This window comes from Pleurodeles waltl, chromosome 8 (assembly GCF_031143425.1).
Source record: "Pleurodeles waltl isolate 20211129_DDA chromosome 8, aPleWal1.hap1.20221129, whole genome shotgun sequence".
NCBI lineage: Eukaryota > Metazoa > Chordata > Amphibia > Caudata > Salamandridae > Pleurodeles > Pleurodeles waltl.
The window spans coordinates 1,440,233,601-1,440,250,009 of NC_090447.1; the positions used below are offsets into that span (position 1 = coordinate 1,440,233,601).

The window sequence follows — 16,409 nt, forward strand, 5'->3', positions numbered from 1 at the left end:
GGGCTCTTCCGGACTCCATGTCAGCAGCTGGTTGATCAGCATGCTCTTCAGCTCTGGCAGCTACGAGAACTAGCTCCAGACTAAGAGTTTCTCTCAGCATTCATTGTCTGATTGAATCTCACAGGCATCCGTCAATGACTCTGAAACATATTGCTTCTTCATCATTAAAGTAATAGAATCTGCAGTATTTTATGAATGTATGCAGTCTCTAAACAAATTCCTCTATTGTTTCACCAACTCTTTTTTGTTCTTGAGTGAAAATGTACCTTTTGTAAGTTACATTCAGCAGTGGATTGAACCTGAGGTTCAAGGCTTCTTTGATTTGACAGTACATAACTTCATCGCCTTGCAGCATTTTCTTTATGACTTCTTTTACACCATCACCAGCAAGATTTTTGAGGTACTTGGTAATCTTCTTGCTATCTGTTTCTTCTAGCGCATCTATTAACTCATCAAATGTCTCTATCCAAGCAGACCATCTATCTACAATATTTTGCTTTTTGGCTGTATCGAAAGGTGGTGGTGGTTCCAGCAAGGTTGCAGCACTGTAACTGTGCACAAGATTGGCTGACAGTGCAACTGGAGCTTACATCGCTAGCGTAGCACTTTGAATCCACATGCACCAATTGTTGATTCTGCATTTTGATGAAGGCACACGTGGCGCGCACAAGCAGTTCGCTTAGACCACAGCAAACTCTCCGGGAAAGCACTGTCAATCTTCGTTTACTTATCCCCTATCTCGGTGTCAGCTGTAGCGTCCTCCCTAGACTGGGTACCCGCGAATGAATACGCCACACACGGAGCTATGTATTACATGTCTTTAGTCTTCAGCGTGTAACCACAAACTCCACATTCTAAACTTGCATTCACTGCCCCATGTTCTAACACTTACGTCATCATGCTACGGAGTCTCTCTGGATCCAAAAAGCATCTATCATTCATACTCAGAAGATACAACAGTGACAAGATATGATTTTGTCTGAAATGAGGTAGTAGTAATTTGAAGGAGGTGAAAGTATCAACCAATTGTGCCTCATTCGGAGGTCAGCATACGTTATCTGCCAAGTATGTCTGCATCTGCATACTGTTTCAATATCAAGGGGGTTTGGCTGTAACTTGACTTCTACAAAAATGGTGGGAAAATGGAGATTTGTTTTTGCAGATGCTGTGAGGTCATAGAAGCCCTGCACTGAGTTTTCAACTGTGCTGCTCTTATCAAGAACATCTTGAGATCGCAGATTGCTAGACCTCAGTAAGAGGCTTATTTTAAGATACATATCTCACTGCATATGATGCTACGTTGAATGCTGCAGAATATACATGACTTATTTCAACCTGAACAGGAGGGGATAAATCTGTGCAGAGAAATAAAATATCACTGGCCCTATGTATGTCCTACATATTGAAAATTAAATACGGAAGCAAGCATTTCCATAAGTAATAAAAGAAAGACTTAAAAAGTTAATAACTATCGCTTAGTGGTGAAATTATCTTATTACAAATATTTTATCATGAATTGTTACTTCTACATTTCTTTCTTGACCGTGAGACAATTTTCAATGAGTACGCAAAACACGATGGGTGGGAAGGCATGGCTCACGCTTTGTATTCGATATGGATGCAATTTAAATTGGTATTGATTCATCAAAACACCACAGTCCCCAGATAAGTAAAAATGTTCAGTGAAGGTTTTCCTCAAGAACATGCCGGGCACCCTGCAGATTTTTTTTTAAATGTTATATTTGTACACGGATCACGAAGAAGGAAAACTATGTTTTGGCTGGTCATTAGTGCCCTCCTTTAACTTGATGGACGCTTGTAAAGGAGTAGCCCAAGGTGCTGGTACATGATTGCTATGCAAGAATAAAAAAATGCATAGGTGTATTTGATTCTTTGGAAAAAAAAAACATTGTTCGTACACTTTAGGTGTTAAGCAGAAGACATTAGATTCCCAACAAGCTTGTAACTATCAAAAAGTTGCTTGAAGTCCAAAGAATGAATGATTTGGGGTGCAAGTTAACATGAATTAGATTGCACCACTACTAGCGACACTGGTCTAAGATGCTTAGATATTATCTAAAACACTTAACATTAAATATAAAACTATTAAATGAAGGTACATTAAATATAGGGCATTTGGTGGTTACTGCAAGAAATCTTGCTCGCATCACCACACCCTTTGTTTAGATTACATTAGATGCTTGGTCAATACAGAATTCGATTAAAGATTTTCTGTATCACCTTTAACACCCTTGTCCATCCCATACTGGTTAATACACCGATAGAAGCTTCAGGTTGTAGGCTGAGGAGCAGGATATACTTAGACTAGTTATCTACAAGTTTTGTTGAAGCAATATTTTCAAAGAGGCTTCACACCTAGAACTCTATACTGTTGAGATCCATCTTCTTCTTTCTCTGCATCTTATTGGAAATCTTTAAAGCCTCCCTTCTTCATGCATGCCCCTAAAGTATGTTAATGAACATACAGATTGATTCTTCGGGTGTTTCATGCTTTAAATTTCAGGTTTACATTTTATTTAGAATAGGTAAAGACCACCTTGCCTCTGTCAACTGTTGTTCTTATGAAAAACATAAATGTCCTCCCCAGTCACAACTGTTGAAGGTCTTGTGCTTAACACCAGTATACTTACATGCTATATCCAATATCACTGCATGCGGTTTTCCCATAATTGTCATTCCAGTCATCCACACACACGGACCTCCATCCTGCATACTCAGGTGAGTAGGCTTGAAGTAAAAAGTTTGGTCCATACAATCTAACTGCAATGAAAGGAAAACAAGCAAATCAGGGAGTGTCATCCAATGCATTTGTGCCCTCAAACTATGGTTATGATTCAATGGCACTTCAGATAAAAATAAAAGAATAATCGTAAACATAAGGTTGGAAACTATACCATAAGGATAACATGTAGAGGGGATAACACCACTGTATAGCACTTGAGTTGGTTTGAAAGCGTGTAAAAGTGCCAGCTGTCTTTTTCCCCAAAGCAGCTATCACACCAGTTTTATGTTTTTCAAAACCTTCATAATTAAAAACACACACACAGACAAACATGTATGTTAAAAGTGTACTTTGATACATATTACCATTGTTAAGGGTGAAGAGAGGCCTCGAGTGAGTCCGGAGGCTACTTTCTCACTCATCACTGGTAATGATTAGCATCATACACTCTGCACATCTGAATACAGGGCTTATAGCGTGGTATTTGATGCATGGGGTTACAATGAAGAAGCCTCTGAACATTAGATGAGTTGTTTTCCTGTCTAAAGTAATTATGACATGCAGTCTGTGAGGCAGTAAAGTGTTTATTGCTTGCCATTTTTGCTGCATTGTAATAATATACTTACGTTTGCTCTTGGCACAGTAGCAATACATTTGTGACTGTTCATTTAGTAGGATAGTTGCACGAAATAATGTGTTAGTGAGCCACATTTACTGTCACTGCCAAAGAATACTAATATATATTACAGGTACAGCCCTTGGTAGTACACGTCAGTGCCAGAGCTGATAGGCCATTTTCTTTTTTAATTTTGTTAAAAAAAAAATTTATACTTATTCTTGAAACGGTTCATTTTTTAACTTATTGTTTTTGCAAACATGCATGGCACCCTTTCAGTGGTATTTTTTACTTATTATTACTTGCACCTGCCAATGCTTTTTTCCACTTGTGCCTTGCACACTTAAAGCAATATTTTTGTGACAAGCTGAGATTTCGCTGAGGTAGACATTAACAGGCTGTGTAGAGACTCGGGGCTCATTCCGACTTTAGCGGTCTTTTGTTTACACCGCCGCAGTCGCGGGCGCCAGAGGACCACTAGTGCTGGCGGTCCTCCGACCGACATATTCCGTGTACTGAAGGATTTCCGCCACAATTAAAAGTAAAAAAGAACACACACATGCGCACTCATACACACCCATTACACCTACTGGGTGTCAGGGACCCAATGACGTCTTTAAGAAAACATAGAAGGTAAGCAGCACATTCACTTCTGTGATTGTGCAGTTTGAGGGGGGGGCAGATTTGACAAGACAATGCATTGACTGTATTACTAATATTATGTTGTGAGTGTCAAGTTTGTGAACCAAGTTGCCAACATCACGACTAAAATTGCAATAGTGAAAAATTGTGTACAAGTTGACAATTCTGGCCCTAAGAGCATCCAAGAGGTAAACCCAGGGGTAACAAACAGATATTGCAAAACAATCTCAATTTAAGAAGATTTTCAACTCATTTTCTTTCATCTCATGCACACATGAAGTTGTTTTCTTCACTTAGAGACCTTTTTTTTTTTTTACACAGTTGATTCTTTGCATCTGTTTTGTGATGTGTTTAGCATTTAAAATACTACTTTATGCTTTAATTGCAACAGCTCACTTCTTTGGGTTGTGGAAAACACAACCTAACAATTACTGACCAATGTATTACTGATGTTGTTTTCTGTTAGGCAGAAAGGAGAGTTATTCTATCTTTATCATAGCCTTAGAGCCCGCCGTAGCAGGCCATTAAAGCCCCGCTCTAGTGTTAAAGGCCCGAGCCGAAGGGCATTAGAATGTTGAGACTCCAAGCTTTTACCAGCCATTAGAAGCCCAGAGTGCTCCATTGCTTCCAATGGAGCTCCCAACATTCCAATGTTCTAATTTGATTTTAAACCGGTTGGTGAGGTAACAGACGAAATCATGACATCAGAAAGAGCAAATACACAGTGGCAGTCTAATGCGAGGAACATGATGACGATCTTTTTTTAAACTGAGTATTAAGAAAGATGTATCGGTGTGAACATAACATTTTGTACACAAATAAGGGACAAGTAGGTGTACAAAAAAAGCCATTTGCTGGTGTAAAGTACAGAACCTGCTTCATAAGATCAAGTTGTGCCAATGATTTTTGCGTGGATTGAAAATGGAAATGTTTCCACTAAGGTCTGATTTCCGCAGTATTACATGCCGGGGCAGGGTCTGAAATATGTCTTCTGGAAGTGAGAGTAGGAAGATGTGGAAAGGCCAAGACCTGGAAATTTTGGGGGCATTTACACACTTAACCAATAGTTTTCACCATCCAACGTGCACAGCAAAAAGTTGGAAAAGTGCATATTCAGTTGACAATTGTTTCCCAAACAGCACCCTTGTTCATGCAGGTTAGGGATAGAGATTTCACCAAATGAATGAAAAAAGTACTGTGGAACAGAAAAAGTGTGTGAATGCACAATTCTGCTGCACCTCAGGCTGGGGGAGATGGACAACTAGAAATCTGTCATTTCCGTAGATTTCTTTTCAATGTTCAGGTATTCCTGTGAATTTGCAGAAAGTCTAGAATCTTTGCAAATAATATGTGGTATCTGAAGATTTTTAGATTTACGAAATTGTTCAAAATGCACGAGAACAGACACCACAGTTGGCAAAGAAATATCACTTTGTGTGGGGTGACTGGTGGTATTCATTATATTTTTCTAAGAACGGTATGGAAAGAGTACGCCTCTAGCTCTTTGGGGTGGGGAGTCATCAACTGCAGAAACACGGTCAGAAAACATTCATTTAATAACATTCCCTTGTTCATCTGAACTACAAAAGCGAACCTAGATACCTTCTGCAGAATCCTGAGATGATATGCCAGCAGGATTCGCTGTGACCAGCTATCAGACAGAACCCTCCTAATACATTTGATATATTATATTGATGTATGTAGTTTGATATAACACATTTTTGTATTTTTATGTAGCACAATTGGGGCCACTGTGGCAGTATGAGTGCTTCTAAGTACAAAATATGGTTACATAAACAAAATTTAAATTTACATTGTCCTTGCAAAACATGCAATGACTAGCCAAATAGGGCTTGCCAATCGGTATAGATCCTCTTATGACATAACAAAATTAACAGCATTGACATAAATATACTCTGATCGCAAGGATTATCTTCGAGTCACGTACAGATCGAGAGTGAAGACGATGCAAGATAGTCAGGAGGCAAATGTTTAACATTATCAACAGGTGAAGATTAGAAATTAACAGACAGGTAGAAATGCACCAGTAATGTTTACTGCAACCATGCAGAAATAAAAACTGAGACAGAAAATATGGATTTTTCTGAGATAAATTTTTGATCAGCTGAGAATTCCTAGAAAATATTAATACTTAATTGCAGCTATTATTCTCACACGGTGTGTTCTGAGAAGTGATTGGAAAGGCAAATCGTTTTTTGTGAACTTTGAGCTAAAGACTACACCCATATATGCAGGTAACTTCTAGAGTGAATACTTATCAACAGAGAGGCTTAAACAATTATACTTTTCATTAGAATGTCCAGGAGAAGGCAGAGAAAGGAGAAGAGTAGGGTACTGCATCAGGGCTGGGATCATGTTATGTTATAGGACTTAGTATCACGCACAATTCACTCCTGAAGATATATCTCGGCGCTGTGCTGTACAGGCATAGGAAGGACGGTCTAGAACAACCATGTTTTGAGTATCTTCATAAAATCCATGAAATTGGGGCAGGCACGGATGTTGAGAGGGAGATTGTTCCAGTGATGTGGAGCTAGAAATGCCCTGCCACCATATCTGGCAGGACTAATACATGAGATCTGCAGAAAAGCTTTATTAGAGGATCTTAACTGTCTGGAGGGCAGATAGTAACTCAGTTTTTCACTCAGGTACACAGAACAGAGCTCTATATGTCAAGCAGCAGAGCTTGAAAATGGTCCATTGTTTAATGGGTAGCCAATGCAATTCTTTCAGTATGGGACCCGAGGGCGATCGAGCTGGTAATTACACATCAACTGGGCAGCAGTATTCTGAATGACCAGTAATTTGGCGAGCAAGGTGTCATCAGCTGCTACCAGCAATATATTCCCATAATCCAGGAGGCTGGTTGTAAGTACCTGGACCAGGGTTTTCCTGGAGGCGGAAGGTAACTTGGAATTTTTTTTTTTTTTTTAGCAGCCTCATTGTGGCTAAGCAAGTGCGACATATGGCTTTGACCTGATCTCTCATAGATAATGTCCGATCCAATTTCACTCCGAGGGTTCTCACCACTTGCTTAGGAGAAGGAGCTGGCCCAAGATCAGAGGGCCACCAATCAGCTGACCAAAGCTTGTGCACTTTGTCAAAGAGCTGACTCTCAAATTCCTCGCTATTATGTTGGAGATAGTAATAAACCATCCAAACAGTAATTTTCCTCATGTAGTGGGCAAATTGGTTTTCACAAAATCTGGGTCAGGACTGAAAGAAATGAGAAACTGAGTGTTGTCTGCATATGACGTGTTAGAAATGGGGTCTTTGGTTGGCAGTCAGGTTACCCCCTATCCAAGCAAGGACCCTCACTCTATTCATGGTAAAGGAGAATCACACTCAGTTAACCCCCCCCATACCCTTGGTAGCTTGGGATGAGCAGGCAGGCTTAATATCAGAAGCAATGTGTATAGTATTTTTACCCGCACACACAGTAATACAGTGAGAACACTACAAAATGGGCACCACACCAGTTTAGAAAAATAGATAATATTTATCTAACTCAAACAAGACCAAAAGGACAAAAATACTTTCAAAAGAGTAAGAGTCTTAATCCTTAGAAAACAGTGCGAATGCTGTTGTTACAAAATGTACCTGGTTAGCTTAAAAAAAAAAAGTTGCACGGGCGAGCATGCATCAAAAAAGGCTAGTGATGCATTGATTCCTTACTCGCAAGTGAGGCCTTGCGCCGTTTCCTTCTCTGGTCGGGTCGGCATTGCGTAGTTTTTCTCCCCCGCAAGAGAGCGATGCATCGATTTCAGGACGGGGCACCTCGTATCCACTCAAAATCGGGTTGACTTGGATGCCCAGGGACGATGCGTGGAAAACAGCCCCTTGAGCAATATGATGCAATCACTTCATAGGCGGTGAAGCAATATTTTATACAGCTAATATTAAGAAGTCAGAGAGTAATACTCCTTTAAGTGGAGCTAAACACACCCAATGTATATTTTGAAGAATCAGTCCTGCTTTGCCTATGCTAGCGTCAGGAAAACATTTCAGTCTTCTGTATAGGTGACTAATGCCAATCGTAGAAAGAATAAGTCAATGCAGCATGCTTATCTCTACCTTTTCTGGATTTTTCCCCAAAGAATGCCCTGGGCTCCTTATGTGGTTTCTGAAAACTTTGGTCGAGCAGCCTTTGCTATAATTTATTTTGATTCTTATGCACAGAGGACTTATAATATTGTAAATGGCGCAAGACTGCAACTGCTGCCAAACATTAGTTGTTTGCATTAGAGTAAACAATAGGTCTTTCAGCAGTGCATAGTAGCTTTTCAAAAGCAGGCTAAACAGAATGCCTCTACAATGTTATGAAGCACGCATGCTGGCAACGGAGTCCATGCACAGTTGGATATCTACAGTATAACCTTTATCGCAGTTACTCGTGAGCTTGGCTGCCACAAATGGAATGGTGGTTCTACTCCTCAACAAATTGTCAGTATAATTGTGCTGAAATGGAGACAACACTACCTTAAATCCTAAACTAACTAGCGCCAATCAAATCCACACCCTACACCACACAAGTAGGCATCCAGCAGGGATCTACAATCAAACCTCTACCTTTAAATCTTTATGGAGCCCAATCGTGAAATCATCCAGGCTCATAGTTATGCAGAGGATATTCGGAATCAGATTGCCTTAAAGATGTAGAAAGCTTCCAAAGATACTGGGACTTGGTGAACACCTAATTGTTGTTGAACTATGGAGTCTAGAGAATCACCTCAAACCTAACTCCTTAAAAACATAGATTCTCATCTGTGGTTCCCCATGTTATTACCCTTATAACTCCTGGACTCTTCACATGGGACAGAGACACCTGATGAATGGCTGATAACCTTTGAAAGTTGTGGGTCGAACGAAGTGCCCCACTGCTTTCCAAATAAAACACCCTCCTCCCTCCAAAAGTCCAAAATAAATCACCCCAAAATAAAAGCCCACAATAAAACAATCCCTCCTTCCAGAAGCCAAAAAAAAAAAAAAATACTACATTAACATTTAAAATAAATACAATTACAATAAATGGTACTTACCCACTGCTGTGCCTCCTCCTCGGTGTTCTGAATCTGTAGTCTACTGTGGAGCTCCCTTAACCAACCCAAACGCCGCTCTCATGCTATTATTCTTTTAACCAGCGTAAGAGAAGTGCCAGTATTTGATGCAGAGGGTTGCCCAGATGCTCCTTAAGACCCTGGATGTCTACACTTGCTCTCCACCCAGCTGTCTAAGACAGCTTGGGATAGAGAGCTTCAAAGTGTGCATGCCAGGCTGGCCATCGCAAGACAATCAGCCGAACTGACATGCGCACTTTGGAGCATCCAGTCAGCCACTACTCGGGTCCTCCAGGCTGCCAGTGGGCAGCAGTGGACACACCTGCATGTCTCTCAGCTTAGGGGCACTGCATCACGCACATCAGTAAAAAATAAAAATGGTAATAAAACCATTTCATTGGCATTTTTTTTTTTTTTTTTTAGGTGTGGCTCACAGCGGGTGCTGAGGCGACACTGCCCCGTTCCCATGGAGAAGCCGCCGCTCCTCCGGACAGAGAGAAATACTCCTCTAGGGTGATGAAAGATGTGATAGACCATGTCTCAAAGCCTTGGTAGAAGGTAATTGACTACCTAAAGGCAGACGGAGCGCAATCTCTGCGGATTACACACGAGGTTGACGGTCAGATATAATATGGAGAATCTTGGATGTGTTCAACTGTTTGACCACGAGGTGGTGCTGTGATTTAAAAAATGTTCAAGTGCACGTGGGGCTAAAGCTGTGATTGACCCATTTGACAAGTGATCTTGCGGTATGACAATAACAGAATAATAAAGGTTTTTCATGAGCTTGTAGTTGCTGAATGAAACAAAAGATCCCAATCACCAAAGATTTTCCAAGTTTGAAAGTTTGCTTTATCAACTTTCCCAGGCACGTGGTGCTAACACTTTCCACAGAGGCTTACCACTGAATAATAGATGGGATGATTAACGTAAGGGATAGTCGGAAAGCATTGTACGATTGACTCCTGAACAAAGAGCCTTGTGACCAAGTGATAGAATAGAAAAATACGGAGAAACGATGAAATAGGACTTTAATTCTTCCACATTGTCTACAAAAATGTGCAAACATATTTGTAAACCCTGAACATCTGCAACAAACTTGGAGAAAAGAAACAAGAAACACATAATTTCCGACAATATTAAACATCAAAATACAAATGGTTTAGTTGACCACTTGACCCTGCTGCTACCTTTTATGATAAAGCTACATAGTTTTATCTACCTCTATACGAATTACAAAATTATACATTCCCTCTCTCTCCATTTTTATGGTCTGGCTCGACAGTGCCGCAGACCTCAGACAGTTATGTGATAATCACTGGAGAAAGGCTTTGGCTCCGCCCACATCTTGGGATTCAGGAGTACATGTTTGATTGGCCAGATGTGTGCTTCCGCAAAAAAAGGGCTTGCCCTCCACACAGCTGTGATCATTTTGTTTATTTAAGTTCAAATGTTCGGTGGCACACACTACATTGGAATTCTAAAAAAGGGTCTTAAATAACTACACAATGTATGCAGTTTTTCTCCTGTAGCAGCACAGATGGGGGGAGGACAGTCATTAACCTACAGTGCAACTGTCACCTTTTAACATGCACCAAAATTATTTTAAATGTATTTGCTTTCACACAATACAAATATATTCCCTTGCTATTTACTTGTAAATCTTCACTTTACCATATAGCATTCCTTTAAAGCCAGACTTATTGGCATTGCCAAAGCTTGTTTGGGTGGGGTTTTAGCTTGTGTGAATGCAGAGAGTCCATCAGTGTTTCTCGCTTTGCATTCATAAAGACTGTTTTTAGTTTGTTGAGGTTTTGTCAGTGTTAATAAGAATAAGCCATAAATATGCCCTTGGCACCATTAACACTGCCGCCAGCCTCCATGAATATATCATATGCAAATCTATATGCACAGCACACTCTGTACATGCCCCAATAATGGGGGTTGAAAAGAATTTACATGCAGTGTGTCACTTGATGGCCTAGGGAAAGGTCAAAATACGCTCCAATTCTCTTAATAGCACATGCACCAAGATCACTGTTTGCCTCGAGTATATATCTGAGCGCCAGACACAAATATTATGTGGTTACTTGTTTCTACAACTATCCTCAATTCGTGCATTACTGACCTCAACCCAGTCCACAACGGTTCTACTGCCAATGGGCAGAGCCGGCAGCCTCGTCTCTTACCCATCTGAGTATCCCAGCTCTTCAATGTCACCCGGCCTGTTTTTATTACCCTTGCTGTGGGTCTTGTGCAGATCAATCACATGTAAAGTAGGGAACGAATCCATTTGTAATCCATTCATTATAAAGCTCTATCTCCAGAATGCCAACCACTGCCAGGGCACAGCGCTGGTCCTCTCCCTCTCTGGTACATGTATAATGTGCATAAGTCCACGTGTTGAGTAGTACTGTGGCTTGGTATGAAGCCACATTGGTCTTGATGCACCAATAACTCAACTATTGTGATTAGTCTGTAGGTCAAGGCTCTGCTCAGGATCTTTGTGTCAGGATTAATCGTGAATAGCTGTCTGTATGATCCTTCTCATTCCTATCCAGTGGCTGATCCATAATGATTACAGCCTCTCCCATAGTTACTGGCAGTATGTTGTGTTCAGAGATTCTAGAAGCGCTTCCATCAATGTCCAAGAAAGCAGTCCTGGGAACTCCTGAAATAAGTGTGCAGGAAAGCCATCACTGCCCCCTGTCTTTCATTGGTACTGGCCTCGCCACCTCCTCTGCATCTTCTCCTGTACATCAGTCAGGTGTGTCTCCTGCAACAGTGCAATTCCAACCCTGCGCCTTCGTCAGATTTGTGAGCACCCAGTGTCTCTTTGTGGCACTGGGAAGACCGCTCATGATCCAAGTGTATAAACTGGTGCTCACGCGCATCTTACCCTTCTATACCATTTACCTGATGTAACGCATTTAATATTAAAGTAACATACCTTACATTTTGGCACAGTGCTTCTTCTAGAATAGAAAGTGAATCCACACATGGCGCCATTTTTAAATACCCAGACAAAATACGACTGTCAATGAACACCCATCAAGCCGCTGTAGTCACATCTTTGGATTATGGTTCTTCTCTTTTCACACCACAGAACCAGGCAGCATCTACGAACCCTTGATATCCACTCACAACCAAGATTCAGAGAGAGGGCCAGCAGGCCCAAGGGAAGTCCAGGGTGGTTTATTTGTCTGCTAGGTCCCATGATGGAAGAGTTTACTTGGGGCAATGAGTGACTGTAAAAGCAGTGTTTTCCAAGATTTATTTTCTGTAGCCTGTTTGTGCTGCACATAAATAGCCACACGAATGTGCAGGGGGTAAAGCAGTGCCTGTTGGGCGTGGACCTGAGAACTGTGCAGAAGCTGTATTGAGGCTATCTGGAGAATAACTTGTTGTCTGTGAGTGGTTTGAGCACCTTGGTCAAGGGTAGAGAGTTCCACCATTTTGAAACCTGGTAAGGAAAGCATTGATCACCCTGATGGATCTTATGGTTGTGCGGGATGGACGTTCATTCACACGAAAAGGGGTCCTGTTTGTACTCTACAGGGTCTACGGTCCATCCATGTGTCTCGATATTAATATATCATTTTTGAACATACACAAATATGTAAATAACATTATCGATCAGATTCTGTAGATATTTTAGAAATCATGTCTCCCAAAGGGGTTAGCCTAAAAGTCAGGAGGGTAGCAATGTTGATTGTTTTCTTCTTGGGCTTCCACTGCCAAAATACAAGCAATGGTGAAGCATTGTATGCAGGCAATGCTGATGCTGGCAAAAAGCAGTTCTGCAGAATAAGCTTTTGATCTAATGTAGAACCCTGAATTCCATTTTGCAGTGGGAGGTTGACAAGCCGAGTTTGAGGCTTGTTGGGAAGTACAAAGAAGAACATATAACCTACTGTAAATCACAGACAAGGAATCCCTTATGTGCTTGGTGACATCCAAGTCTCCGTCCACAATGTCATGGAAGAGCAGAAGGGATTGAACAGTAAAAGAATAAATGAAACACTCTGCACCGGTGGACTGCCCACCATGGCCACAGCACTTAACACCACCCAACCCCTGCATGCTATTCTCACCTTTGTACATTTCCATTACAATTATCACTAAGGAAGGACACTGATGCCAGATCACATACCACAGCCTCCATTTCATGTGCCTGGTGGTGGTTAAGGCAGTGTTTGGGCAAACACCTAATAGCAAATCTTGATGAAAGCATGACTCTGGATGTGGTAATGTGTGAAGCAAATATTTGTGCACTTTCTTGTGGTGGTGATGTGTTGAGTTTTTTGTGTGTTTTTTCCCACTTTTTGCTGCATTGTTTTAATGTGATATGGTGCTTTGGTTTTGTACATACCACCCTTAAAGGTGGTACAATCCCGTGCTCCAATTCTTCAACTATGTAAGTCAAGAGTCAGCCCAAAACTGTGGCAGTCTGAGAGCCTTGCCGGATTCAACACTGTTTTAAGGATGTTCCATAACTCTCTATTTAATTGAGATGCTTTGTATACAAAGGTACGACGTTCAGGCAGGCTGTTATGGAGGCCCTGGACCTTGCAAACACAGCCTTGAACATTAGACTGGTTAAATTTATCTCCATATTTCAGGAAAAACTTTGCACTCAACATAGAAAAACAAACTGCAAAGAATGCATGCACTTTATTTCCAATGGAGAGTCGCGCAGTAGCGTACATACGGTCCTTATGGCACTTTTCCAATGGACATCTTTGAGGCCATCTGGTAGTGCCACATATACTGAGCAAGGCTGCACTAATATTTATTCGTTGAGATAAAATACATTTTAGTAACTCTGGTAGTGTCCTTCAAGTTGCTGCAGACTGTACTGTAACAATAATTGTTATAATTACAGTTTTTGTGTTGGTTTTTAGTGAACCTTTTACAAAGGTTTTAATCAATCATGTGATAAACTTGGATTGACAAAGAAACTACTACAAGGGAATTGATGGTTAAGAGTGTAACATTAATCCAAATATACTTTCTGTGTGGAGGAAAAATGGACAGTGTGGCCCCAGCACTGGGATGCTCCTAGGTGTAAGCCACCACGTCCTGAATCCAGAAGCACCACTTGGAAACTACAATATGGAATGTGATGTTACCAGCTATCTCTGCCAAAGCTGAGGAGCCATCATTTAGGTACCAAATACCTCATTAAACAGAAGAATGTCAGCGAATTTTTAAAGTCACTGATGGAATTCCTGCAAGAACATAAGAATGGCAGCAGAAGGAGGACATTCTTCCTTTCAAGAAAGTCTTTACTTGTCAATAACACATTCACTAATCTATTCCGGTGTCTTTTGAGATAATGTTATTCCTTAAATATGCTCATAGTTTTAAATGGAAAGCTCATTTTGGACTCAATCTCTCAACACAGGGTTTTAGGAAAATAGAAGACCAAGTAAATATTCCCGAAAAATACGGAATTTAGAGCTGCCGATTTGTTCTGAAAGAGGAGATCCTATGAGCTGCCCATATGATTATTTGCACATGAATAGGTTTGATAACGCCACTGTATAGATCGTCAGAGGAACATCAAACTCTTTCCACCCCATGAGTCTATGCCTCATGCACTGATAAATGGTTAATATCCACTTGTAAATGGACCACCATTCAAAATTCAAGTGTTATGATTGATAACTGATGGACAACCAAGGTCGGAGTGGCTGTACCGGGTACAGGGAGTTTCCTCCAGAGGCTGGAAGTATGACGGGGCTGCTTTTGTTCCAGGGGTGGAGGGGGAGGGGGTCTTGTAGCAGGCCAGCAATTTTAAAAGCAATGCAGAGGTTCTTGAATATCCAAAAAATTTCAGGCAACAATAAAAACGTCAAGATGACTCTGGTGATTAATGTACCTATAGGAGAGAGATCGGAGTTTTGTCTAGTGGCAGTTTTGACTCATCCAAGGTAGCGCAGAGGGTTAATATGCCTGCTGCAAATAATGTGTTTTATGTGGATTACAGAACAGTATTTTATGTGCATAGCTCAGTGGGATATTGCTTTTGTCTCAGAGATGCTTTTGTTACTGTGCAGTTTATAAATTACAATCACAGTCTAGCACACTGAGCTATGGACTGCCATCAAAGAGCTGCATGCATACTGCAAGATACAGGTTAGAAGGTTATGTTTTTTTCCCAGTCTTTGATTATCCTGATTTAGCTAAAAAGGGTTTGTTTGGGTAGAAATAAATTGATAATAATAAAGTCAACCCTAACAACTGTGTTATTTTCTGAAACGTAAGTTTATGCTTCCCTGGACCAGTGGTTCCCAACCTTTGGTACGGGGACCCCTGGGGGTCTGCGAAGTCTCGTCAGGGGGTCCACGGCTGCTTAGAAAATTAAATAAGATGAACAGATTAGGACCCCAGCTTTCAGTACCTACTCAGTGGGGGGTCCCCATAATCCAATAATGATCCGGGGGGGGGGGGCTCGGGATCCAGTAATGTTAACATGGGGGTCCACAGAAGTCAAAAGGTTGAGAACCACTGCCCTTGACCAATCACTCTTAAAACATGCCTACCAGTATGGATGGCATGTGAATCCTACACCTTGTAGTCCCTTTGTTTTATATAACATTTTCTATACACTGATTTACACACGTATGTTTTATTATCGCTGTATGTGTTAAGTAAAGTGCTCCAACACCCTATGCTGGTAAGAGAGATGCCATAAAACAAATGAAGTACATTTGACAGAGGGGCTATGGAGGGATGAGAGGCACTGTTAGAGGGAGATGGTGAGGAAATCATAAAGATTGCTGTATTCTGTTGCGCTGTAAGGTCATCATTTACTATGCTTAAAATCTAATACAATTGGATATATAATGAAAAAATATGTTAAAGATTACACAGTTTTTGCCTTTTTTTCCAACTTTTCTCAGGAGAGAATACCTGCCCCCGACCCCCCCCCCCCCGCCTCCAAGCCCCATTGTAGTGGTCAGGCTTGCTCATTATGTACCCTCTTGGGGTTGATCTGACAACATTTGCTCTGGATTCCCAGTCCGGCCCAGTGGACAACACTTACCACACTGCCTTTCATCTTCCCCATTGGGACACTGCGGCGTTCCATCACACCATTGAGTCGTGCTAACACAGGAGCCTGATGAGCCGCAGGAAATGCCACTGAATAGGCAGTACTTTGTCACTTGGGAAGTAGAAGGAAATAAGCATATGAAGAGTGTTAGGACATGAAAACATATCTCCAGAAATACATAAACTAACATAGATTTATAAAAATAAAAACAGGTGTGAGTGCCTGTAGTAGGATGTGGCTTAAAACACTACAATAAATTAAAATACTGGA

The 16,409-nt window shown here is 41.1% G+C and overlaps 1 protein-coding gene across 2 annotated transcripts in view; it reads right to left on the minus strand.

The window, feature by feature from the left end:
- Positions 1 to 16,409, minus strand: part of TMPRSS2 (transmembrane serine protease 2) — a 277,324-nt gene that overhangs the window by 101,929 nt on the left and 158,986 nt on the right. For both annotated transcript variants that reach the window (XM_069202592.1, XM_069202591.1), the window contains 2 exons: positions 16,131 to 16,250; positions 2,652 to 2,781 (listed from right to left, as the gene is read on the minus strand). In XM_069202592.1, coding sequence (XP_069058693.1) covers positions 2,652 to 2,781; positions 16,131 to 16,250 — 250 coding nt within the window. The remainder of the gene's footprint in view (positions 1 to 2,651; positions 2,782 to 16,130; positions 16,251 to 16,409) is intronic.